The 26,421-nt window shown below is 36.5% G+C and overlaps 2 protein-coding genes across 7 annotated transcripts; both read left to right on the top strand.

The window, feature by feature from the left end:
* Positions 1-3,775: 3,775 nt before the first annotated feature.
* Positions 3,776-16,744, top strand: LOC143860627 (uncharacterized). Of its 4 annotated transcripts, none has more exons than XM_077371364.1 (17): positions 3,805-3,889; positions 3,997-4,036; positions 5,800-5,894; positions 6,717-6,833; positions 7,901-7,960; positions 8,106-8,207; positions 9,863-9,946; positions 10,061-10,197; positions 10,293-10,394; positions 12,528-12,641; positions 12,864-12,929; positions 13,369-13,435; positions 13,590-13,643; positions 13,723-13,812; positions 15,700-15,762; positions 15,843-15,872; positions 16,321-16,744. In XM_077371364.1, exons 2-17 carry the CDS (start codon positions 3,997-3,999, stop codon positions 16,432-16,434), a joined length of 1,335 nt encoding a protein of 444 aa, XP_077227479.1. In that variant the 5' UTR covers positions 3,805-3,889; the 3' UTR covers positions 16,435-16,744. The 4 variants fall into 4 exon arrangements, with proteins under 4 accessions (XP_077227481.1, XP_077227479.1, XP_077227480.1 ...); XM_077371365.1 differs by having other exon boundaries at positions 3,808-3,889; positions 10,079-10,197; XM_077371366.1 differs by lacking the exon at positions 5,800-5,894 and having other exon boundaries at positions 3,776-3,889.
* Positions 16,745-17,690: 946 nt separating this feature from the next.
* LOC143860527 (alpha/beta-Hydrolases superfamily protein) lies at positions 17,691-26,274 on the top strand. Of its 3 annotated transcripts, none has more exons than XR_013239742.1 (13): positions 17,691-17,974; positions 18,077-18,131; positions 18,559-18,614; positions 19,284-19,384; positions 19,582-19,651; positions 20,277-20,346; positions 21,940-21,996; positions 22,112-22,179; positions 22,283-22,363; positions 22,560-22,637; positions 22,770-22,925; positions 24,167-24,404; positions 24,846-24,985. XR_013239742.1 is itself a non-coding variant. In XM_077371208.1 (13 exons), the coding sequence occupies exons 1-13, from the start codon at positions 17,834-17,836 to the stop codon at positions 26,123-26,125; spliced, it is 1,161 nt and encodes a 386-aa protein (XP_077227323.1). In that variant the 5' UTR covers positions 17,702-17,833; the 3' UTR covers positions 26,126-26,274. The 3 variants fall into 3 exon arrangements, 2 of the variants coding, with proteins under 2 accessions (XP_077227323.1, XP_077227325.1); XM_077371208.1 differs by lacking the exon at positions 24,167-24,404 and adding an exon at positions 26,051-26,274 and having other exon boundaries at positions 17,702-17,974; positions 24,846-24,998; XM_077371210.1 differs by lacking the exons at positions 17,691-17,974; positions 24,167-24,404 and adding exons at positions 18,738-19,064; positions 26,051-26,274 and having other exon boundaries at positions 24,846-24,998.
* The last annotated feature ends 147 nt before the right edge of the window (positions 26,275-26,421 follow it).

Genomic DNA, 26,421 nt, shown 5'->3' with positions numbered 1-26,421 from the left:
CTAGATAACCCTGATCCCAGAGACTTGAAAACCCCCTTCCAAAACTCTAGTACTTTCGGCCAATTTTCAGGGACTTGATAAGCTCATTCGGAATTGGTAACCCCATTTTTGTTACTAGATAACCCTAATCCCAGAGACTTGAAAACCTCATTCCAAAATTCTAGTACCTTCGGCCAATTTTCAGGGACTTGATAAGCCCATTCGGAAATTGGTAACCCTACTTTTGAGAGTTGCTAACCCCCTTCCAGAGAGTTGATAAAACCCTTCTGCTACATAGCCCCCATGCCTATAGCAACTCTTCTAATGGCATTACAATTATGCTCATGATAGAAAGAACAAAAGAAATGGATGTTGTATTCATCAAATGTGCTTTATGTATTACATCTCAATTATTGTATTGCAAAAAAAAAATTAAGTACATAAAAAAATGTGTAGCCATCCATTCGTGTATTACATCAAATTTTTCTTATACAACCAATTGTCTTCCAAAAAGTGAGTGAACCCATTCATGCATTATCTCCAGAACACACCCTAAAATACAAACCACTTAAACCCTAAACAAGATAAATAAAAAACAAAGGAATGAAAAATTGTGCAAAATCCTAAAAAAAGAAAAGAAAAATAAAACCTAGATACAGAGAGATAGATGGTAAGAACTTAACTTTCAAGTTTTCAAGACTTGCTAGCAACAATGGTGGTTGACTGAGGAGGAAGATGACTAATAGGGTAAAAATCAAAAAGGTGAAAATGGAAAAGTAAAAGAAAAGGGAAGAAAGATAGAGAACAATGTGAAAACGTGTTGTAAATGCCAAAGGGCATTTTCATCCAGCTTATACACCTCTTCTCTCCCTCGTTGATAATTTCATAAAAGCATGGGTCGTGTTTGTGTCCCCTAACTATTCCCTATTTTAAGTGGCCCTACTCTTACAATATCAAAAATGCTATCAGCATCTAATATAAAGAGTCAACAACCAATATAAAATAAAGTGTATAAAGATGTGGATGATGACAACACTATGTCTTGCACTATTTTAATCTGCTTTCCACTGATATTATCACTACCATGTTTTCATAATTGCACTAACTCGCCCTATATTTTAGGGATTTGCTAGGCAATTTCGCGGAAAGCCATTTCGCGGCTGGCTTTTGCATATGAGAACAACCACTGATGGTTTAATGAATAAGACAAAATCTGCCAAAAAGTTAACCTGTGTGGCTGTTCTCACATGCAAAAGCCAGCCGCGAAATGACTTTCCACAAGATTGCCTAGCAAATCCCTATCTTTTAGTATTTAAATGGCTGTCAAAAGGTGTGTAAACATTAAAAGAAAATACAAGGTGCGTTAGTGCAATTATCAAAACATGGTAGTGCCAATATCAATAGCCATTAGAAATTGTTATAAACATTAAAAGGGATTTGCTAGGGACCATCGCAGAAGGTATTTCACATCGGGTTGCTCCATAAGAGAGCAGCCACATAGGCTCAGTTTTTTTTTTCATATTCATTTAATTCATAGGCGGCTGTTCTCTCATGCAATTTGGGATTTGCTATGGAGCATTGCAGAAGGCATTTCACAGGCCGGCTGTTGCAATGGAGAACAGCCACCTCAATGAATTAAGTGAATATGACAAAATCTGAGCCTATGTGGCTGCTCTCTTATGCAATAGCCCGCCCACAAAATGCCTTTTTGCTATGGTCCCTAGCAAATCCCAAATTAATGACAAAGTAAAAACATTAAATAGAAAAATGATGGCGTGTGTTTTCATAGGGTGATGATAAATTAGCACCCCCGGCAGGATGATTCGCCCCCTGTAACGTGAATTGTGGCAGACTTAAACTCTTTCTGACGTGTAAAAGGGGTGTGATTGTGAATCATCCCACAGGGGGGGTGCGAATTTATCATCTTCCTATATCTCTGTATTTTTGCCCCCAGCCCCCCTTTCTAAATGCTTTGTGTTTTGCCACTTTAACAATTTACTCCTTAAAACGAAAGTGGGGGACATGCCGCCTTGGAATATTGGCACCCCGTTTGACCAGATTTTCCGTAGTGCCGACGCACGTTTTTGTCTGAAATGACAAAAACAACCCCAAGCCCTATTATAGGAACGGAACTAGATGTTAACACTTTTTTTGTTCTCATTGACTAAAACACCCCTCTCTTATTTGCAAATTTACTATTCAAATGCATTGGGTACCCTATCTCTGTTGCAACAGTGCTCAGTTGGGATCTGGTGTGAGTTCTACCATTTCTCTATATCGTATAATTTGGGAAATGATATCAACACAACCTTATTTTGATATTTTCACAAACCATCTTATCTTTTAGTATTTAAAGAGGGGGCCGATTTAAGATATTTTGGGGTCGATTTATCACTCCCCTTCAAAGAGCTCTCAAAAGGTTATTACATTTTCGGACTGATAAATCGACTTCCTAATATCTTAAATCGACTCCCCATGTGTCTTTCTCTCTCTAACCCAGAGGAGAGAGAAAGACAAATGGGGAGTCAAGTTAAGATATTTGGGAGTCGATTTATCACTGAGCTAATTAAAGAAGAAAAGACAGCTGGGTTTGTGCAGATATCAAAATGTGATTATGCTTATAAACATTTCCCTATAATTTAATGAATTATCATGAGTGTCGATTTGTGATAATGGCATCTAGATCATGGATCCCACAAAATGAACAGTCAAGATCATGCTGAGATTTGGGGCTGTAACGATCAAGAATGTCTCATACACCGAGTAAATTAGGTGGGCCACACAAAACATTAAATCATGATGGTTAATCTAATGCTTTTTAAATGATAATTATGCTTGTAATGATGGTATATTAAATCTTATATAATTCTGGTGAATTTACAAACCTTAATGGGGCTGTTTCATAGGATGATCCAAACCGTTCATTTGTTGGGTCACGGTGTAAATAGGCTATATCTTGAAAATCATTTCCATAGGACGATCCTAATCCACCAAATCTAATAATCTATAGAGAGGACTGCACAATATGGAGTGGGCCCCACTTAACATTTTGAAAAATACTAGACTTTACGGCCACACCCACCATATAAAATCTCTCTTCTGACAAAACTTAGAGGAAAGCAATATCTGCACTCCCTTCTTTTGGTAATGCCACTCCTCTCTTTACTCTGGAGTTTGGACCACCACAAACACCGAAAGACTATAATAAAAGCCATTAAAAAATGTTTTAAAGAGAGGGAGGGGAAGGTATGATTTGCTATGAGGAATATCATTTTCAATTTTGAAAGGGTATTTTCGTCCCTAAGAGGGCACTAACGTCAATATAATCGAACATAAGTACCTTCGAAAATAAGTTTCAAATCCAAAACCCGAGGGTATTTTAGGGAAGAAAAACGAGGAAACTAGTCGTGAGGAGGATTAGAGATTGAGAGGATCTCTGTTGTTAATTTGTTATTAGATATTAGAAAAAGGGATTTGCTAGCCAATTTCGCAGGAAGCCATTTCGCGTCTGGGTTTTGCATGTGAGAACAGCCACATCAGATGTACAAACGCATAAGACAAAATCTTACAAAAAGTGAACTTGTGCTCCTGTTCTCACATGCAAAAGCTAGCCGAGAAATGGATTTCAGCGAAATTGAATAGCAAATCCCTTAGAAGAAAGTAAGATTTGGCCACTAAATTTACTTTCCCCACGAATTTATGACTTGGCGTGTAATACGGACTCCCACGCCTATCGACACGAAACGTTTCTTTTACTTTGAGAAAACGTTTCTTTTACTTTCTCTCCTTTTTCTTACTAAAACCAAAACCGAAACCAGAGTTCTCTCTCTCTGAACCTTAAAAGCCTCTATTTTTCATCTGGGTTTTCGATTTTCTACATCTTTTGAATGATTCTTTTGACCCACCTTTGGTATTTTATATATGTTTTACCATATTCATGGTTTGGTATCTTTTGTTCTTTGCTTTTTTCTTTACTGATTTATTGGTCACAAAAGAGTTGCTTTTTGTCATTTGCAGATGTTTTGGAATTTCATGGAAGATGAAGATAACGAACTGCGTAAGTTTCTTCTTATTTTTTTTTCTCTAATACCCTTGCATGTAATTATATTAACTGTTTTTTCATTCTTATGAATGAATTCTTTAGGCTTTGTTTGGATTGCAAGAGAAATATATCCAATGGAAAATCTTCTCTTGGGTTTTTTTTTTTCTTTCTACAATTTAGAGGGAAATGATATGATTATGGTTAATTTTGGAGGAATATTATCATAAATTGAAGGTCCCTTTAAGTAAAAATTGAAACTGGTTGTTCAAGTTATCTTTGTTCTTGTGAAAAAAATTAGGTACTTTTTTGAAATATTTTTCCTTTCAAACTCTCCATAAAAGCCCTGAAGTCCAAACAGGGCCTTAGAGATCATTTGTGGGTTTCCTTTTGTCTTTTTTGTAATGTATGGGTGTTCAATTTCTCGTTGCAGGATGCTTATTTAGATTTTTAATTATTTGTTTTTCTGTGGACGAGTTGAAATTTGAATTTATGGGTTGATTTTTTTGATCTGGGTCTGCTCCCTTCAATTCAAATTCATGGACATGTATAAGATTTCTGAGTACTGTGAAGGACTTGAAATCCTCTTGGAATAATGAAGACGTTGTCATAGCCATTGACATAAAAAATTCCATTACAAAACATAACAAAGAGAAAATTAGGAAATATAAGTTTGCCACCTAAAGAATTGCCTGTATCTTTCCACTAGAAGGACTTGGAGGAGAGGATTACACACCTCTGAGGATCACACTGCTCCTCTACTTCTTAAAACAAAGGGAAAACCATTGAATGATGAAAATGAGATATTGATACCAATTGGGTTTGCTGCCAAAAGGTGAGACCAAAGGATCTAAGAAAGTTTAGCATCATAAGTTTTAAAAGTATAAGAGATAAATAACGCCTTTCTCCAACAGCTTAAGCTTTTGGAGAAGTTGGTAAGTTAACATGGTATCAGAGCCAAAGGTCTCGAGTTCAAACCTCCGGGATGACAAAAATCCACATGTGATGGTCGGCCCAAAGTGGGACCACATGTGCCATGTGTTTGCCAAGTGGGCCACACGTGTGGGGGAGTGTTGAAGTATAAAAGATAAAGCCTTTCTCCAACAGTTTAAGCTTTTGGAGAAGTTGGTAAGTTAACAATAAGGAAAGCCACCAGACCACCTCAGGTAGGAATATAGAGGACTGGAGGAGGGAGTGGGCGATGACGCCGTGGATATCATATCATGTTCTAGGGGCATAGCAAAGGACAACCATGTGTAATTTAACATCACCAATAGTGGTCAGTAATTGTATCTCGAATACACTAAAAAATTGAGATAAAGTGACAGGAGGGAGGAAATAGCCTCGCCCGCTTCATTCATTCACTCAGTGTCAAGTGTTTTTGATGTGGTGTTCAATAGCAATCACAAGGTGTTCAGAGAGGGTTCGACCTTTCCTATGTTACATAAAATATAGATAACTTTCTCCATGTTGGATGGGTGAACACGTTTTTAATACAATGATTCCTTCATAATTCTTCCCTATGCACTCGATTATTAGTCTCAAAGAAGCTTTAATATAAACAATAAAGACCAACCAAGCCAGTAAGTTTGGGCCTGAAAAGAATGGATTAGGCTTCTTTCTTTGTTGCCAGATAAGCACTCCCGTTGTTGAAAGGGAAAAAGGGGGACATGATATAGATATGAATATATGACCCTGACAATTATCTATTTCCCACCCTCTGAACTTGGTGCTCATTCTCTAAACCACTGAACCTAAACCCAACCTATTAATTGATGCAGAGAAACGAAGGGACCAGACCAGGCACATGCGTAGTTGCATCGAAGGACCAAGTCGCAGTCAAATGGTACACCCACAGCCGCCCATGGCTTACGAGGTAGATTCATCTGCCCGGAGACTAGCCAATCATATGGGGCCACCCAAGTTCTCCAAACTCCGACTGTGGATAGCTATATCACACCCAAAAATTCCATTTCATTGCCACCAGGCACCAGCCCTCTCTAATTTCCTATCCCCGGATGGGTGGTTCGTTTAACATAGCTATCTCTAGCTTGCAGCTATCGCTTAGCTAGCGACCATAGGGAGGAAATCAAAATGTTAATTGTTTTCCACCCGGGTCAATAATTATATCTCGAATACACTCAACAATGGAGGTAAAATGACATTAGGGAGGAAATATTCCTGTCATTTGATTAATTGGTGTCGTGATGAATGTTGATGAAGTAATTGAAGGATCTCATTGTTAAATTTAATGTGATCATCATATTTTATGCATGTGAACATGACTATTTGATGTGGATGTATGGGCCATGTATGCATGCAAACACACAGACAAGTGGGCATATTTCTCTTGCATGTGCTGGCCTGCATGTGTATATGATTGATATTCATTTTCATATGCATGTTAGGCCTTTACGTACCTGTGCATCATCATGTTTGATGTTGATCATTGTGTTCGACTATGTTTTCCTGTGTCTGGTGTTCTCTTTGAACTATTCAATGCCTGCATTTAAGTATAGCTTCTTCAAACCTACTGATGTATTATCAGGATATCTTCTCAAGAATGAACAGATCATAACTACTCTTTTGAACAGATCATAATTATTCTTTTTGTAAGTGCGATGGCACCTCGGGTCTGATCTCTATGCCTAGTGATATATTTTTTGTCTACTCTTACTTTAACTCCTTCCCTGCACAGGTTCTGGCAGACTCAACAAATAGGAGATGGTCTATCTGCAACATTCTCCCTGCTGCTGCTTTACTTTGTCTAGCTTTCTTCATTGGGAGTGCTTTCATTGCCACCGATTATAAGGAAGTATGCATTTTTCTGTGGTTCTAAGTTCTAAGTTCTAATCACTGTTATTTTTTTGGGAGTATTTGATCCATCAATTTTCAAGTGTAAAAGATATTTTGCTATCTGACTTGTTATTTTTTTTCTTGTTTGAGTTAATTGTTCTTTCATTCCCATTTGTGTATGAGGATTATTCCTTCTATATATTGGTGACCTTAACAAATTGGAGTTAGTCTGTTACGGTCTTAAGTGGAGGCCTGCCTAGATATGGGACTAGTTGGGACTCATGGTGGTATGGGACAAGTTTAAAGAGCCTAGCCTAACGCATTCCATCAGCTCTCGAGCTTTTGGCGTATTGGTTAGGTACCTAACATTTGGTATCAGTGTAGTCACCATGTCCTGTGCTGAGATACGGAAGGGGCGACCTGTGGAGAGGACTACCTAGAAAAGGGCTACTTGGTAAAAAAAAATCCAGAGTGAAATCCACCAGAGTGAAGCTACCATAGAGTGGGCCACCACGGAAGGGGTGACCTGTGGAAAGGGCTACCTAGAGAAAAGGTCAGAGTGAAGGCCTCCAAGGACAACGGATGTGGAAGCATGGTGGGATGTTACGGTCCTAAATGGAGGCCTGCCTATGTATGGGACTAGTTGAGACTCAGCTTGGTATGGGACAGGTTTAAGGGGCCTAGCCTAATGCATTCCATCAGCTCTGGAGCTTTTGGCATGATGGTTAGGTACCTGACATAGTTGGATTTTGAATACAATGATGCTTTCTCAAAAAAAATTTCCATCTAATATGGAGTGTCGTATGATTTAAATCTTTATTTAGGGAGTGCCATTCTTGTTTTTTATCCACATCACATTCTTACTGTATGAAGCGTATTTAAGAGCTTGTCAGTTAAAATGTAGCTTATCAGATTTTTTTAAGAGCTTCTGAATGCTCTAATAACAGATCTCGTGCTTCAACTTCTTGAAGACCTGAACTTGTGTTTCGCCACACATTTATGTCACTGACTTATCTAGTCATTGTAAATGTAAGATTCAAGTATTTTGTGGCACTTAGGGAGTAATCTTTAATGTCCATCGTGCAGAGAATATCAAGATTGGGGTTTGCTGGTCCTTTGCAGATTGTGCAATCTAGTAGATGCAAGGTTCCCCTCTTTTATCTTGCTTCATTTGATGCATTTCTCTATGCTTTTGTGTGCGCTCTGTCTGTTCGTTTCTATTCTAAAATCTGAAGTCCATTTTAATAATTTCGTAATATTTCCTATCATGACATATATTCTTCTGTTTTAGAACCAATGTCGGCCTCAAGGGAGTGAAGCATTACCTAAAGGTATAATTAGTGGAACTTCTAACTTGGAAATGCGGCCGTTATGGGGTTCTCCAAAGATTAAGGTGTGTGAAGCATGCTACAATATGTATTCTTTTCTTGATAAGTAAAAAACATATACACGTTTTAATTGGTGATGGATGCAGATCCAAATTATGAACAAAAATGCGTCTGTTTGCAATTTGCATGCTGGTCATGATAATTTATATAGTGTTTGGGAAATGATACAGTTATTGTACTTGTGCCATGCTCAATGGACCATTCCATTTATTATTTAACCACTTTGATGTCTTAGGTAAATGCAAAACATACAATAAGCACTGGTAGAGGCTCAAATTTGTTGGTATGCTGTATAAAAGATGATGTGCTAATGTTTTTCTATTAGTGTTGTTAGCAGAAGTATTCTTAGAAGTCAATGCTAGCTGCATCATTCATCACCTCTTATCATTTTTTCATTAGCTTTCGTATACACAAGGAGTAGGTGTACACCGTAGGGTGTATGATTATTTTAGGGAAATGTTATCAGCACCATATTTTGATATTTGCACAAACCCAACTGTCTTTTCTTCTTTAATAGGCTCTTGAAAGCTTTTTTGGGTTTAAATACTTAAAGACATGATGATTTGTGAAAATATTAAAATATGGTTGTGCCGATATCATTTCTCTTATTTTATCTTCATGGTCTTAGTGCATTAGTGAAGGCTTCATACCTTCACATATGATTTGTTGTGGTTTTGCTTTCTACGGTCCCTTGTACACCTTTGGCAAGTTGAGGTTCTAATGGTGGGTTAGTATAAGTGTACGTGTTACAAGTACTACCATTCAGAAAAAACAAGTTTACTGTTACAACGAAAATCTAATCCTTTCCCCACTACCAATTTTGAAGCAAACACCTGCCTGAAAATTAGAATTTACCTTCAATATATCTTTCTGGACTGAGATGCTATTGACTCTATTCTCACCCAACGAAGACTAACCCCCACAACTAGAACCATGCTTGATCTCAAGTCTCAACTGCCTTTCTCCAAAGACAATCTCTATTCTCACCAAACTCCTTATCCACTTTCCCAAGAGGGATTTGTCCATCAACCTCAGCCTTTGGATACCAAGACCACCTTCGTTTTTAGGCATGCAAATCTCATCTTATCTTCCCTTACATGGACTTAATTTTTATTTTTATTTTTATGAATGGTACCTGGAGAACTTAATGCACCCAAACTTCAGGCTGAGCCTAGCCCAGTCATCTTGATCTTGTAGACGGCATCATTTTGTGCACAGTATCAATTACATGCGATACATTACTTGTTTGAAATATGTTTTTGAGCCCGATAAGTACTATTTCTATGGGTTTTGCAATTTTTTTCCATTTCAGTCCGAAAACATGGGTCAAAGTGAAGTGACGGGATTAGTGATGAAAATTTTGCAAAAATAGAGTTATGATTGTTTTAATTTATATTTTTGTTTTAGAAGTCCCAAGTCATTAGGAAAGTCTTGTAAGGTATTCTTCAAGGGTCGAGACTAATATAGGATGACGAGTGGAGATTTAAGTTGGTTTAGGGTTGTTCAAAGAGTATATTATGTTTGGGCTGCAAATTTCAGCAATCCTAATTTTTGTTATTAGCTTAGAGATTTCTTGGTTTTCTTGAGTTACAAAGATGAGTGTTAGCCCATTGCTTGCCCTCATTTCATCTTGATATTTTCTGCATATGCTTTGGAACAGAGGAATGGAAAATCTTCAAAGAGCCTATTGGCCATTGCAGTCGGAATCAAGCAAAAAAAAATTGTGGACCAAATTGTTAAAAAGGTGTGTGACAAATTATTAGTATCATGGAGTTCCTCCTTCATATATTATGTATCTAATTTTATCTGCAATTATCATAATTGTTTCCAGTTATGATAATTGTTTCTAATTGTTTAGCTTTATACCAAGCTGCAGTTTTCATCGCGTGATTTCACTGTAATGCTTTTTCATTATGATGGTGCTGTGGATGAATGGGGAGATCTTCAATGGAGTGGTAGTGCCTTACACGTGTCTGCAATCAATCAGACTAAATGGTTAACAGTTTGCCCAATCATTAATTTTTTTTTTCTACATACTTTTATTTAGGATTGTGTAATAACCAGGGTATTACATTATAATGACAATCTAGGTGGTTTGCCAAGCGTTTCTTACATCCTGACATAGTCGCTGAATACAATTATATCTTTCTCTGGGATGAGGATCTTGGTGTTGAGCATTTTCATCCAGGAAGGTATGCAATTCTGTGGTGTTTTTTTGTTTTTTAACATTGCTAATTTACACATAGCAAGCATTTTGTCAAAAGTTCAATGTTTACATGATAGGCAAAGGTGCAATGGCAGTAATTATTTTTTAATTTGACGTGATTACTTTCACCCTTTCTCTGTTCTGTTAATCAAACTTCCCTGATATGAAATATTCACGTATACAATATTCATTGGACCAATCACTCATTATCCATTAGCTAACTGCGACTCATTATATTTCCCTTAATATAACTAATTTTGCTTTTCTTTTTCTTTTTTCTTCTTTTCAGATTTTGCTTTCTTACCGTTTTGGGTTTCAATGGACTTATGTGATCTTTACAACTCAAACTTATGAGCTCCTATACAGCTATACTAATGATAATCAAGAATAAGTTAACATTCTGAACCTTCATGGATGACTCACTTAGATTCGTCAAATACACCCTTATATGCACGAGCTTCTCTCCAATCAGGGGGCGGAGCCAGGAATTTACACTGGGAAGGAGGGGGGGGTGTTGGTGTCCTCGCCAACCCCCACCAGCATGCTCTATGTGCCTCCGCCCCTGTCTCCAATCAAACTCATGCCCTAGTTTAGCCTCTCAAATCTCAATCCTACTCAAACTCAACTTTCTACTTTGTTAGACTTACAGAAATTAAACATCATTTCAAAGTCCTACAATTGGAAATAACGTCACACAAATAGACCTTAGAGAACCATTTATTTTAGCTCTTGAAATCCAATGAAAATCATCATAAATATTCAAAAATAAAAACAACAGAGAATACTAAGTTTCACTATCAATGGTACCCAAGTTGGTCCTTTGTTAAAGTTGGCATGATGTCCCAAGACAAGGGGAGATTTGTTTGGAAGCTCAAGAAGGCTATATATGGACTAAAGTAGCCCCCTCTAACATGATCTGAGAGACTACATAACATAAAATCCTCAAGAGACATCAATATTCGAAAAGTAAGATAACTCGTTTTTGAGACACACCCACTTATGTATGGACTCATTTTGGTTTTTGTTGATGACATTGAAGAGATAAAAAGGAAAAGTGAGCATGAGAGAAGACTTTGACTTGATCTTGAAGAATTCACTACTTAGGTGTTGGGAATAAGTGGACCGAAGAAGGGTGGCATTGACCAAAGAAAATATAATGAATATCTTGATAGATCAAAATGGTAAATTGCAAACCAATGAGTACACTAGCTGTGTATAATAAAAAGATCTTTAGTCCTTTACGGCTTTACCTTTAATGGGCCTGATATTTCATACGGATTATTAAGTCATGTCTGTCAGCTTATGCATGACCCTAGAAGAAAATTGTGAGATGCTTAAGACGAAACATGGGAAATAGTTTATTCTATAAGAGATGCATGGCCCTAGCTTTTAAAATCCAATAAAAATCACCTCAACTATTCCGAAGTAAAAATGGGAAGGAATACTGAGTTTGTTGCATATGAAACCCACGTGGGCCCTCTGTTGCATAAGCATGATGTCACCAATATGGATGACAAAACCCCCATATTAACGCTTCTTTTTTCTTTTTGGATGTTGGAGGGCCCACAATTTGCATCAGAAAGGAATAACCCTCATTAGAGTGACCATTTCTTTTCTGTCCCATTTAAGTGGTTCCATATAAAGAAGTTCAATGAAGCTTCTTGTAGGTGATGAACTAGTTGTAGTGTTGTCTTTAATTTATCACCACTAGAAACAATTTCCTCCCTCCTTGAGGTTGATGTGTTCCTTCTTTCTTTTTTTTCCGCTTGTGGCTTGGTCTTTTGTTTGGTGTGTCTCTTCGATTTTTTTGGAAACCTTCTCAGTTTAATCTTTATATGGGTTGATTATTATTCAAAAAAAAAAAAAAAAAACAGTGGAAAATGATAGAGTGAGCCTGCATATCACTGGAGACTGTTGCATCGCATTTGTTTGAATTTTCTTTCAAATTCCAGTAAATTTGTACCCTAGCAAGCGGAATGTATTTCTTAATTTTCCAATCCTTCTCCAATTACACAGGCTATGTAATATTAGTAAACCTAATATTTATGACGTGATGATTTGTTTAGTGAACTTTAGTTTTTAAACATGATCTACCATGATAGCTTGGGAACACCTGCAGGTATTTAGCAATTGTTGAAGAGGAAGGGCTGGAGATATCACAACCTGCATTGGACCCTAAGTCAGAGGTGCATCATCGGATCACTGCACGTGGACGGAGATCAAGAGTGCACAGGTTACATTCTCTTAATATATTTTTTTCTTTTTTTTCTGTTTTTTTAAAACCTGGAATTTATCTAGGAACCCGGGGCGACACCTTAAATTTTATTAATAAGAAAGAAAAAGTTACAAGAGGAGGTGCTTATATTAAGTATGGTTGAAGTTTAATTTAGATATGTAATAGTTACCTACTTTTAGACACGAAATGTTAATAATGCAAGGTCTATTGCTTTGACAGAAGAATTTATAAGTACAATGGTAGTGGGAGGTGTTATGAGAACAGCACGGCTCCTCCATGCACCGGGTAAGATTCACAAAATCTATTCTCTGCAAACCATTGTGTTTGATTACATGTGTCTGTTCTCACTGTCACATTTTTTCTCATTATTTTACTTTTTTTCTATGATTTGATCTGATACTTAGGCATTTTAATTTGGTCTTTTATAGTGTCTTGTTTCTCAAAAGAGACTTCAGTTTCTGTTTCTTAAATGTCCCTGAACTTCTCAGCTCATGCCGGACATGTCTCCTAAGAGCATATTTCTTTTTTCATTATTAATTGTTATCAAGTTATCAAAGTGTTACCCGGAATTTAGTGACGTGGGTTATAAATAGTTATTTTATGGATGGTGAAAGTTTAGTGACGTGGGTTATAAATAGTTATTTTATTGATGGTGAAAAACGATCTTATCACGTGTGGAAAGAAGTGTTTTTATCTGCATAAACTCGATAAATATTTGGTGCAGGTGGGTAGAAATGATGGCTCCTGTATTTTCAAGAGCAGCGTGGCGTTGTGCATGGTATATGATCCAGGTGTGGCACCTGTACTAAATGATTTTTATTCACCTGTACTAGTTGGGCCAACAGGATTGAGTCTCAATTTTTATTTAGGGGTTTGGTTTGATCTTTTGTTGCTCTAGTATATTCCTTGCTTTTTACAGTAATTATTTTCTCATTCTTTTCACAGAATGATTTGATCCATGCGTGGGGCCTGGACATGAAGCTCGGTTACTGTGCACAGGCAACTTTCAATCTAAAAAAATGTCACAATTCTTTTCCACCACTTAGACATAAGGTGATATCTAAGTATTTTTTGACAGGGTGATCGAAGCAAAAGCGTTGGAGTGGTGGATAGCGAATACATATTTCATCAGGGCATCCCCACGCTTGGAAACACAAATGAAAACATGGTAAGAAATTAATATATTTAACCACATCTTTTGAGAGGGATTAAATTCATGATTAAAACTCTGTTCTACTCTAGTAATTTTTATATACGGTCACAATTTAAATTAAGATTTTGACTTGGTCCTGTTGTCAGATTCCGATGATGGACTCATTGGTATTCCTTGTAGCATGATTTTTCAGTTTGAAGAAATATTTTCTATATCTACTATATTAGATAGATCTTATTTTTTTGGGTTCTAGTATTGTCTATGTTAAGCAATATCCAGTCTAGATTCAATCGGTCAGGACCAGTTTCTATTTATGATTTTATCCAGCATCACAGTCAGGTAAAAAAAAGAGACTAAAGTGCCTTTGAGAACATACAGCTTGAGGAACTCTTTCAGTTTGTGAGCAAGTGCCTAGCCATTCAAAAAGAAAAAAAAGGACTAAAGTGCCTTTGAGAACATCAGTCTCACCATATTAAGTAGAGATTTTTCCCTTTTACCAAACTCCACAGGATTTTTTTTTCTAAAAATAAACTTTACCAACCCCTTCACTTTTTTTTAAACCCAGAAAAGAATGTGGTCCCAATGCAGACCTAAAAATATTATAGATAGAAGGAGCCAAGAGGAGATTTCTGGACTCCTTGTCTCAGAACAGACAAAAGCAAAATACAAAGCCCTAAAAGGAAACGTAAAGCTTGAGGAGCCCACCCCGCACCCTTATTCCCCAAACCCTTACGAATGGAAGAACTGATGGGGACATCAACAATGCGAAAGAATTCAAGGTTTACAAGTGCAGACGTGGACGAGATTGATGGTGGATACTAATTATTGAAAGCATTTAATGTCTCGTTATTGCTGCTGCCCCGTAATAAAATGAGAGCCAAATCAGCCCTAGGTTAGTTCTTTAGGTGTTTGAGTCTTTCGTGTTAACCCTAAATCCTTCCTAAAGTCTTTATCCCATTAGGAGTGTATGATTCTCCCTAAAATAAGTATTGCCCAGCATCAAGAACCCAGGGCAAACAAGGCCCGAGCACCTACTCACAAACTGAAAAGGGATCGTCATGAAGAAAAGTATCCCGTGGACTTTCCCGACAAGGTTCTGCCTACCTCTAGGCGAATTGTGATTGCTTTCTGAAGGTCGAGCATGGGCTCTTAGTATGCTCGATGAACATATCTTCAATCGATATCATACCCATCAGCATAAGCATTACTGAAATTTTCAGCCCTAGACCTATCCATCAGATTCTTGATTCTCTCATCCAAATTCTCTACACCTAGCTGCGCACCTCTACTTGGGAGAGTAGGAAGAACCCCGCCAGTTGTGGCAGAAACCATAGTTACCACGGACCTGTTGAGTACCACAGGATCTGATCTGACACTACTGTCCTGTTAAAGCAGACAAGAGCAGGATCTTTATAAATCGTTAATTACCCCTGCTCGGTTCTCTAGTGCCCTTTTTTTTCTTAGTTTGGTGCCTGCTAATACATTGCTGACACCCACTCCGGCTATTAGGGCAGAGCCTCCAACATCACCTAACTTATTTCTCCTAAATATGTAATAGCCTTGTAGGTAAAAGTGTTATTTGGAATGCTTTTATTTGTAGTTTACTTTTTAAAATAACAAGTGATGATGATTGTTGTCGTGATGGTGATGGGATCCCTGTGAATTGTTATGAGTCCCCCATGATTTCTCCATATGGGACTCATGAGCTCCTGTGGACTAGTGTACTGGTCTAGAAATTTAATGATGCAAGTTATGAACGGCATATATGTATGACATATGTATGCAGAATAATATTTAAAATTTAATGGCAACTGATCGTTCAGAGAAAAGCAAATTAATGGGAACATGCATATCAAATCTTGAACTTCTAGTTTAGTTACCACATGTTGATCATTATTGCAGTCAAATGATGAAGCACCCAGACAATCATCCAGATCAAAAAATACGTCGGAATCTCAAAAAATGGTATTTATCTCAATTATGTCATGCATTGTTCTGTATCATCTACGCATTTAATCTAACCATTGTGATATTCAAACTTGCAGACGTCAGATGATTCTCCTGCTAGAACAGCCGTAAGTATCTAAATAATCCGATACTTGAACATGTGGCAATCTCTAATGTGGGTCAAAGCTCTAGGCTAGTTAACGATTACTGGGTTTCAAGTTTGAGTGCCGGTTAAGCTTCCGTTTAAACCAAAGTTTCAAAACTCCCCCACATCATCCTAGACTCCTTGAGTTGACTCCCTTTACGTAGGCCGTGTTCTTGTCCAAGTCCGCCGCATTTTGCCCTACAAAGTCAATCAAAACTCCTTTGCCTCTCCTGAGATATGACCGCGCCAACTAAGTACTCGACCGCATTGTGCCGAGTCGACTAGGATAATTTGTTTTGGCCTCGTTCTGACCCACATCTGCATTTTGAAGCACTGGTTTAAACTATCAAAGATTGAGTGCTCAACTGGCTTAAAATTCTTGCATCTTTGTAGGAGTGTTTAGTAAGAAAAGTTTTTTATTTTTTTCGTAGGTAAGGAGGCAATCCTACATTGAACTGTCGGTTTTCAGACAAAGATGGCAGAAAGCAGTGAAAGAGGATGACTGTTGGAGAGATCCATATCCCACAGAGCAGGAAACCCATTAAGATTTTTATACTGGGTCATCTAAATTTCAGCTTAATTGGTGTGGGATTTACTACTTTATAGGCATCATTACACTTGCATTCATGGAGCAAACAGAAATCATGGTGTGGATACTGAATGTTAGAGAAATTTGATGTTGAAGGTTATACTCAACTTATGATTTCCCTTAATTTAACATTTCTAATTACATTATTCTTTTCTGTTGTATAGTAAAAAAGTGCATTAATCTTTGTAAGAGTGAAAAAATAGCTTGTCTGTATCTTATATTGAGATTTTTTTTATGGCAATCATGGATTTTTTTACAGAGATTCATAGATGGGTTTCTAACTGCCTCCATAAGCATTATTACAAACCGAATAACTCCACCCGAAACTATGTAATTATCGATAAATTATCTTGTTTAAGGTTGAAACTTCAACATTAACGGCTTTGTTAACAATCTATTCTATTGTCGAAGACAATGAGGAATGATCTCGTGTATGGAAACATTTTTCCAAGATAATTTTTTTCACGAAAAATGAATTTTCCATGGTTTGGTAAACTTATTTTCCATGAAATTTTTTTCACAAATAAAAAATTTCCCCTGTTTGCAGGGCGATCCTGGAATTTCCCCCCTAGAGAAGAATGTCTTGATCAGTTTGTCTTTAAAGCTTAAACATAATTTTTTACCTAGTTATAAAAAAATATATTAAACAACCCTAGTCTTACCATCTAGATGCTTCTAACCGTTGGATACATATTTTGTTTAACGACGATGGTGTATTTCTTTGTAAACATGTGAAGTAGGGCCCACATATTTAGATGATCTAAGTCATTCATTTGACGGTCCCCACTGTAGATAGAGCTCACAAGATGAACGATCCAGATTCTCCTACCTATACGAAGTTAGATTTAAAACTAGGGGTGGCAAAATTGGCCGAACCGAACCGGAACCGAGCCTAATCCGAACCGAAAATCCTGTTTCGGTTTGGGGATCAAACAAAACCGAAACCGAATATTTTTAATGATTATGAGTAAGGGGTGGCAAAATTGGCGGAACAGAACCAAAACCGAACCGAAAATTCGGTTTCGGCTTCGGTTTGGTTTTATCAAACCGAATCAAATTTCGGTTCGGTTCGGTTCGGTATGGGGTCAAACCGAACCGAAACCGAACCATTGCCACCCCTATTTAAAACCCTTTGAAGATATTTAGATGTGAGTAGTGTCATTATCAAATATGGTAGTGCTGATTCTAGTCCTCTTATGTTTAAGAGAGACGCGGGAAACGAAGAACCAGAGAAACCCTATCTCTCGATCTTATTCTTACTCCACAGAAAAACCCTAGTCAGTCATGAACGAAATTCACCACATCTTCTCTTCCACCATTCAATTTCCTCACCAAATCCTTCTCCATATTCTCTCATGGCTACATTTCAGCATAACATTTTCCACTTTCATTCCCATTCTCCTCCTCCTCTCCGCCCAAAGCTCGATCTCATTACTCGAAAGCTCGATAAGAAGGAATTCAATTTCTGTTGTATGTCAAATCGCGATCGCGATGAGGTAATATTCGGTCAAACAAAAGTAGATTTGTTGCCCTAAATTGAATTTAGATTTAATTTAGCTGAATTGACAGATTTTTTTTTTTTCTTTAAATTTATGCAGGATTATTTGATAGATGCTCCTGTTTCGATTGGAGATGGATTCTCTTTCAGTGGAGGTATGCATTTTTGTTTTTTTAATGGAAAAGAGAATTATTTCTTCTAATTATATAGCCCATTTTGAATATTTTGTGAAGTTCAAATACATTTCTTTTTTTTAAGATTGGTTGATGAATAAATCTTTGTTTTTGAAATTTAAGATTTTGATTTTTTGGATCATGTTGAGAAATAGGTTCTTTATCCTGAAAATCTTATGATTGTGGAATTTCTTTCCAAAAAAAAAAATAAAAATTTGTGAACTTCTATGTTTGTTTCGAAATTTAAGATTTATATTTTTTGGATTCTGTTGAGAAATAGATTTCTTTATCCTGAAAATCTGATGATTGTGGAATTTCTTTCGAAAAAAAATTGTGAAGATTTTGATATTTTTGGATTCTGTTGAGAAATAGATTTCTTTATCCTGAAAATCTTGTGATTGTGGGACAGGAAAATATTCAGATGGCCCGAGTCAATCCGATGAATGGTTTAAGCAAGGGAAGATAGTAAGTATCATGTTTTATAACTTTTATTTTGTTGTCTTTTTTTCATAACATAAACAGTGATAGGTAACTGATGAGATTTTTATGCTCAAAAGCAATACTTTGGGTATTCTATCTTCCCATCAGACGAAGTAGCTGCGGCTTGTATAAAAAGATTGAAGAAGCACTCTAGGTTTCCATCCGAGGCTTGAGATTTATGCTGTGGAAAAATCTAGAGCTCTGGTGGTTGATTGAGTAAACTGAGGACTTCTTGCACAACCTTTTGCTCAGTGTGTTGTAGTCAGTGTAGAGATAGTCATTTAGAAAGCCTAAAAGGTGCTGTATGTGAAGTTGTGAATGGAAGAAAGATTCTGAGTGTCCAACAAACTCCAAAAAATTAATTTGAGCTATGAAATCTGATTGTAGCCACCTAGGTGAAAATGAAGTTATCACATGGTCAGAATTTTTGACGCGGTAAGTTTGTTCAATGTATGGGGGTTGGGCATGGGAAGAAATAAGCTGCGTATTTTACATATACTTGCTTGTTTCTCTGACTCTTTTGTATATGATTATGTTGTTTTGCCTGACTATCTTATTTCATCTCATCCCATTTTATTTTTTCTTTAATATACAGTGTATGTTATTTTAAGTGTTTTTTTTAAGCTTAACACATATTTTGATCTTAAATTTTAGGTGAAAGCACATCCTGTTCGTGGCAGTGGTGAGAAGGCGAGGGATCCAATTTTTGGTCTTACAATGGGCACTAGTTCTCAGGCCGCAGCTGACGTTTTCAGGTGAATTCAGCAGCCTATGGATTAGGAGGCTACCAGCTTATTTGGAGTTAAAGTCAGGAAACCTACAAGCTCAGGATCCTGGTACTTTATTAGCCATAGGTCTCCACATTATTCAGAAGTGATTTTAAATTAAAATTTGGATGGTTTCCAGGGTTTACGGACTGGTAGTACACTATGTTTGTGTTTCTGTACAATAGGTGGTTTTGTGTAGAAGGTGGAAATGCTGCTAATCCTTCAGTTATTTTGATTCATGGCTTTCCTTCACAGGTGAGAATTTTTAGTGTTGGTATTAGTTTCTTGTTTAATTAAAAGGGTTTTTTTTATCATGTTTAAAACACCATTTCAGATGTTTCAAATTCATTAATTTAACTTGATTACGAACATGTGCACTGGAGCAATCTTTTGGTTACTTTTATGTATCTTATGTTGCGAATATGAAACTATTTGTATCAAATATTATACAAAACAAAACCACAGCATGTGCAGCATTTTCAAATGATGGGATAACAGTTCACTTAATTTTGTTTTGTATAATATTTGGTACAAAGTCATGTAACTGAGATATTACGAATTATATATGGTACTATTACTTTTGTAGTAGCAGTAAACTAGTAACTGTAGTCTTTAAACGAAGGGGAAATTATTCCTTGCCACATTTTGCTTTCTGTGTACTAAAACAAAACCACAGCATGTGCGTAATTTTTTTTTCCAAATTCCACAAGTTTTTAGGTTTTGCCTAAAGGAGTTTCAAGCCTAAAGGAGTGTTTTTGTATTTATTTCATTGTTACTTTATCCTTTCACCGTAAACTTAATTAGTTAGTGACATAAAGTTATATTTAACCAAATAAAGGCACCTTTCTAAAGTCGCATATCATTTTGATACTGTTCACAGGCATATTCCTATCGTAGAGTTCTTCCCATACTATCCAAAAACTATCATGCCATTGCTTTTGATTGGCTAGGTAAGACATACTGCCATGAGAATTGTTGGTCAAATTCAATTTGATAATGTATACAAGACATTTTATGTTGGTTTCTGTTTCACTTTCATCTTTTCTCTATTCTTTTCTGAGTTTGTTTATTGTATTTACTGTTAATTGTTATTTGCAATTTTTTCCCTCTAAGCTGAGCACGTAATATTTTGTTTCTGTTTAGTATATGCTATATTGGCTTCAGTATCAATATGGACATGTATAAATAACTATAGCGCAAGGTAATGTAATGTTTATTTGCTGCATTTCGTTCTTTCCTTTTCTTTTTTTAAATATAACGTTCCTTCAGGTTTTAGAGGTCTCCAATTCTTTGTTTATAACTTGGTGGCAATAAAATCTATGTTTTCTAGCTGCCTGAAAATTGGTGTGATTCTCATATGAGGCTCTTATTGTGGATGACTGGAGCTGAAGAAAAATCTCCTCTTCATTACCTTTTTCCAATTTATTTAAACATGTCTTCCTTTATACGGAAGCCAGTATGGCATTGGTGACTACCTTAAGGTTTATGAGATTATAGTAATATGCTTACGTATTTGTTGTTGTGATCATTTGCTGTGCAAAGGTTTGAAAACTCGGGGCAACAAAATCTGTGGCATAATTAATAGTGTAACTTCTGCTGAATGAATTTCCACATATGATTCTAATCTGAATGCCAAATTAAAAACATATTATATTGCTACATATCCTGAACATAGAACTAATATTGAGGATGGTTAGTTTATAATTTGGGATTTGCTAGCGTCCATCGCAGAAGGCATTTCGCAGATGGGCTGTTGCATGTGAGAGCACTGAGCAGCCATGCCGGCTGCTGAAAAGTGAGCCGGTGTGGCTGCTCTCACATGCAACAGCCCATCCGCGAAATGCCTTTTGCGATGGATGCTAGAAAATCCCTTATAATTTTGATTGAACATTGTAATTTTTACTTATGTCGTAACATTGTTTTCTTCTGTATTTTCTACTTTAATAACATTTTTTTCTGACCAGATCATAACAAATGAAAATTTCCTTTGGTCCTTGGAATGTTGATTCATGGTTTGGTATGGATTTTCTTGATTTGAAGGACTATCTTCCTAGTACTTGTGCAAGTACTTTACATATTGCTTTAGAAGAAATTCAACATCTATAAATTTGTTAATTATGTTGTCTGGAATTATTTCTAAGGGTATTCGCTTCGGATTGGATACCATTTTATAACCATGCCACTTCGATACCCAATATATATTTGATAATACCCAGATCCTTTCTAATTTCTTGAAAAGGACATTTTTCTCTTCTTCAATAGAAATGAAATCAGTGTAACAACAAATAATGTCTTCAACTTAAGGCTATCGTTCCACTTATTCTTTTTCACTTTTGTCATTTTTATGTAAGCATTGCACAAGTTTTGTCAGATGTTTACTTCCAGCAGGCGACTGATTGAAGCTTTTTATACTTTTATCTGACTGTGAAGGTTCTAACATTAGGCATTCTATGTCATATGTGTGTGCGTGTCTACTCATATCTGTGTTGTATGTGTTTTTTCTGTTATATGCTAACAGAGGGATGGTTTACAAATTTTTTCAGGTTTTGGATTTTCGGATATGCCTCAACCAAAATATGGTTTTGACTACACTTTGGATGGTAAATTGTTCTAGAACCGTGGATAACGAGGGGGCACAAGAAATATTCTTTCCCTACCATTCATTCTAGAATTTGAACATGTGTCATTCATAGAAACCTCCTCTTTGATGTACAGAATATGTGTCATCCTTGGAATCTCTTATAGGTGAACTTGCTGTAGATAAGCTCTCCCTTGTTGTTCAGGTAATTATAGCATCAACATTGCTGCTTGCCATTATTTAGATGTACATGATCTGGTTATGTTGAAAACTATAGTAAGAAATGTGGCTATTGGTTTATTTTGCAGGGTTACTTTGCTCCAATTGTTGTAAAATATGCTAGTACTCACCAAGACAAGTTGAAAAATCTTATTCTACTCAATCCTCCGGTAAGGATTGCGTTAAAGAGTGTCCTTTATATTGATTGATTTTCTTAGGACACTATATTTTGAATTTTAACATTTTATATCATGGGTTTGATGCTTATATTTTCATTCATGCTTATCTAAAGGCTAAAATGGCTGATAAAAATAATGTGGTTAAATCCTAAAGAAGGAGAGTGACATGTTCCTGCTTATGTTGAAGCTGACGGACAGACACGCGAAACTACCATCAGCATTGTCCTCATTCAGCAATTTTTTGTTGGGTGAAATTTTCTCTCAGGTTTGGAGACTCTGTCTTGTTTATGGTTAGAGACTTATAGTCTGGTCAAATGTTGTCTTCTACTCGAGGCTTGAATGAGAAGCAAAATGGTAAGCACGATTGATGAGTTTATGTTGATTGCCAATATTTCAGGATCCTCTTAGAGCTAGCGATAAAACATTGACCAGCTGTGGGCCATATGCAATGAAAGAGGAGGATGCCATGGTTTATAGAAGACCATACCTTACGTCTGGTTCTTCTGGTTTTGCGTTGACCGCAATAAGTAGGGCTATGAAGAAAGAATTGAAGGTTAACTTTTCATACTTTTCAAGTATATATCTTTCACAACAAGTTATATGTGTTTGTGTCTCTAGAAAACCTTTTAAAGTAATAGCTTGTTTTATCATATTTGATTGTGATGACATTCATGTGGTTTGCGTGCTTCGAATTTGGTATGTTCCCCTTTTTGTCACTGAAGTGAATTTTGATCATTGGTTTGACTAAGAAGGTACTGTCAGATTCATGCGAATTGAAGAAAGTACAGAAAGAGGAAAAGTGAGAAGTAAGGAGGAAAGAGGAATGGACAAACCACATAAACTGTTTTGAGGAAGTTGGAGTTCAAGTTAGGGCTCATACTTACCTCCTCTACTTTATATACCAAAATTAAACCAAATTACATCAGTTGTCGATGGGTTGTACGCAAAATTGCTAGACATAATGGTAATCTAACCTAATTGACTCATACACATTTACATGAGTTATACATTCTCAGCAGCCAATTAAAAAAGATACATTGTGAGTTCGACCTATTAGCAAAACATGGTAGTGCCAATATCAGTAGTCTTTTTATAATATTACAACTACTTTTGTATTTTTATTAAAATATAAAAAATTATTTAAATTTTAGAAAGAAAAAACTAATAAAATCAAGGCATTTTGCAGATTTAGCCATACGCTATTATACACAAAATTTGTGTCATATTTGTCACTACTTTTATATTTATATAATGGGAAATGATATCTGCGCCAAGTGTTTTGATAAACATGCGCTCCACTTGTTTGTCGTCTAGCATTTAAAGGGTTTTAAGCGCTTTTTGAGAACTGTGATATCCTCTGACATCCCTTTAAATACTACTCGACAAACAAGTGGAGCTTATGTTTATCAAAAACACTTGGCTCAGATATCATTTCCCTTATATAATTATACAATAAAATATTAAAAATTCCATATGAAATGTGATGTGTTGAATTGTTAGGCACCATGACAATACATGTTACTAGGTTTCGTTGTTGTTAAACTATTATGGGTGTTCTTTTTTGCTTATATGGTAATATTGTAAAAATTCCATATGAAATGTGATGTGTTGAATTGTTAGGCACCAAGACAATACATGTTACTAGGTTTCGTTGTTAAACTATTATGGGTGTTCTTTTTTGCTTATATGGTAGTATTTTTAGTGTGTGTTTGTGTTTATTCTAGCATACCATAAAATTCTATCTTGACTGTCCATCATTTAGATATGCTTTTATACATTTCCATGATTTTACAGGATTTCCATAGATACTTCCATTTGAAATTGTCATGTTTCCATTTCCGTCAAGATTGAAACACATTCCGAAACCAAAACCTCGGCCACCATCACTACTCATGGGCTGGAAACAGGGTCTAGGTGGCCACCTTTAACTACCTTGAAACCTAGACAAGTGCCTCGGCCTTAAGCTGGCCTGGAAGCCCCAACTAGTCACTACACCTCTACTGACTTCATCCATCATCCCTAGTACTTAAAAGTATGTGATCTTTCTTTTGCCTCATAAAATTTACCCATATCAGAGTTTGTTCCATAAAGCTTTTGTTAACTTCCCAACTTCTTAAGCTATTGGAGAAAGGCGTTCTATATCTTTTATACTTTAACACTCCCCCGCACGTGTGGCCCACTTGGCAAACACGTGGCACATGTGGCCCCACTTTGGGCTGACCATCACATGTGGATTTTTGCTATCCGGGAGGTTTGAACTCGAGACCTTTGGCTCTGATACCATGTTAACTTACCAACTTCTCCAATAGCTTAAGCTATTGGAGAAAGGCGTTCTATATCTATTATACTTTAACAGCTTTGAAACTGCTTGCTCTTTGTTCCGTGAAAACAAACTGTTATTATCCACCAAAGAAAACAGATAAATCACGACTGCAGTTTCTTAATTTTTGGGGTTCATGTCTTTAAAATGCAGGCCTATGTTGAAGACATGAGGAAGATTCTATCTAGCCAAACTTGGAAAGTTCGCACAAAAATTTGTTGGGGTCAAAGGGACCGTTGGTTGAACTATGAAGGTGTTGAAGATTTCTGCAAGAGTTCGAACCATGAATTAGTGGAGCTTCCTATGGTACTATTCTTTCTAGAAACATATTTATTTATGAATTTTGTTTTGGGCTTCTCATTCTAAAGGATTTTTTGTACCATGCTTTCACTGAATCTTATACTAGACTTCCTGTCAGAAAAAATGTCACCCTACCTATATTGAAATCCATCAACAGCCACTAGAATAATGAAGTTCCTCACAATGATTTCAACTCATGGGTCAGACTTCCCTTGATATGAAAAACAGCCATGATATCCATGATTTGAACCAGTGGTGAAAGCTTCATCCTATTACTGCCACTCTCAATCACATTCAGAAGTCTGAGGTTTCATATTCTTTTAACTACTATATCCCCAATATTTTGTGATGTGCTTCCTTTTTGGTGGATAATTTGTAAGTGAGCCCATGTTAACCCAAAGTCCCAACTGCAACCCAAAGTCCCAATGTGTTTCTCTTTTGGTGGATAACAATGCTGCAACCCAACGTCCCAACTGCTTGGGCATGAGACATCAAACTACCTTCCATACTGGGCTTTTTCGAACTGCTCAATGTCTCTTCCACGTAGTTCTTTTAAATTTCAAATAGTACTCATGATCCTCTATTTTCTATTATCTAATGAATCACTTCAATGAAAGTAGATTATCTTCTCGTTACTTCAAATGAAAAATTATATTCCCATTCATTTTACAACTAAACTTCCATGATCTCTTCCCGAACCAAACATGAATCTTTCAATTCATTTGACTCTCACGTTCAGTTAATGGGCATTCCCATATCTTTCAATGCAATGAGCCTACCCTCTCTTCTCTGTTCATAATCCACAATATCAAAACTAATACAAGATTAGAACAGAATCTTCAGAGGACTCTTCCAACATGGGAAAAAATCTTTAACTGTCAGCAAAGTTGTTTATTTATTTTATTATTCATTTATATTTTATTCATTTTTCATTTTCCCCCTTCAAATCCAAAGAATTCTTCTTATTTTATACACTGGCCGTCCTAGATCGTAATTTCTTATTTGCTGCTGATTTTGATAAGGATACTGAATGCAGTTTACCTTGTCGGGTTTGGCAGGCAGGGCATCATGCACAGGAGGATAGTGGAGAAGAACTTGGCCAGATCATTGCAAGGCTTCTTGCAAGGGGTTAAATTAGCTTTTGATATTCACTCTTATTTACGCCAAGGGTGAGTTCTATTACCCAACAGTTGGCCTTTATATCTGCCTTATAGAAGTGGGCTTGTTTGACTTGTCTTCAGTTTGGGCCAAGGATTTTGGTGGGCTTGTTCTCATTTTGTCTTGAAGGGTTGTTTGGCTGTAGGGAAAATTAATCTCCAATTTTTTTCCCAATCGAAAATGATTCTTCCAGCATCTGACAAATTCATTTTTCTTTTCAAAATTGAAAATTTTCCTTGTTTTCTAGTACAAGTGCACTCCTACCAAACAC

The sequence above is a fragment of the Tasmannia lanceolata genome, unplaced genomic scaffold (genome assembly GCF_043159265.1).
Source record: "Tasmannia lanceolata isolate RefF3 unplaced genomic scaffold, GAP_Taslan_0.1 ptg000037l, whole genome shotgun sequence".
NCBI classification, from domain to species: Eukaryota; Viridiplantae; Streptophyta; class Magnoliopsida; order Canellales; family Winteraceae; genus Tasmannia; species Tasmannia lanceolata.
This window is presented reverse-complemented; position numbering and strand designations above follow the sequence as displayed.

Excerpts from the sequence above, each read along its gene's own strand:
- LOC143860527 (XM_077371208.1), top strand. The coding sequence starts at position 17,834 with ATGGCTACATTTCAGCATAACATTTTCCACTTTCATTCCCATTCTCCT. Across the intron at positions 18,132-18,558 it reads TGGATTCTCTTTCAGTGGAG|GAAAATATTCAGATGGCCCG; the intron begins GTATGCATTTTT and ends ATTGTGGGACAG. Across the intron at positions 22,926-24,845 it reads CTATGAAGAAAGAATTGAAG|GCCTATGTTGAAGACATGAG; the intron begins GTTAACTTTTCA and ends TTTAAAATGCAG.
- LOC143860627 (XM_077371364.1), top strand. The coding sequence starts at position 3,997 with ATGTTTTGGAATTTCATGGAAGATGAAGATAACGAACTGC. Across the intron at positions 10,198-10,292 it reads GCAATCAATCAGACTAAATG|GTGGTTTGCCAAGCGTTTCT; the intron begins GTTAACAGTTTG and ends ATGACAATCTAG. Across the intron at positions 12,930-13,368 it reads ACGGCTCCTCCATGCACCGG|GTGGGTAGAAATGATGGCTC; the intron begins GTAAGATTCACA and ends TATTTGGTGCAG.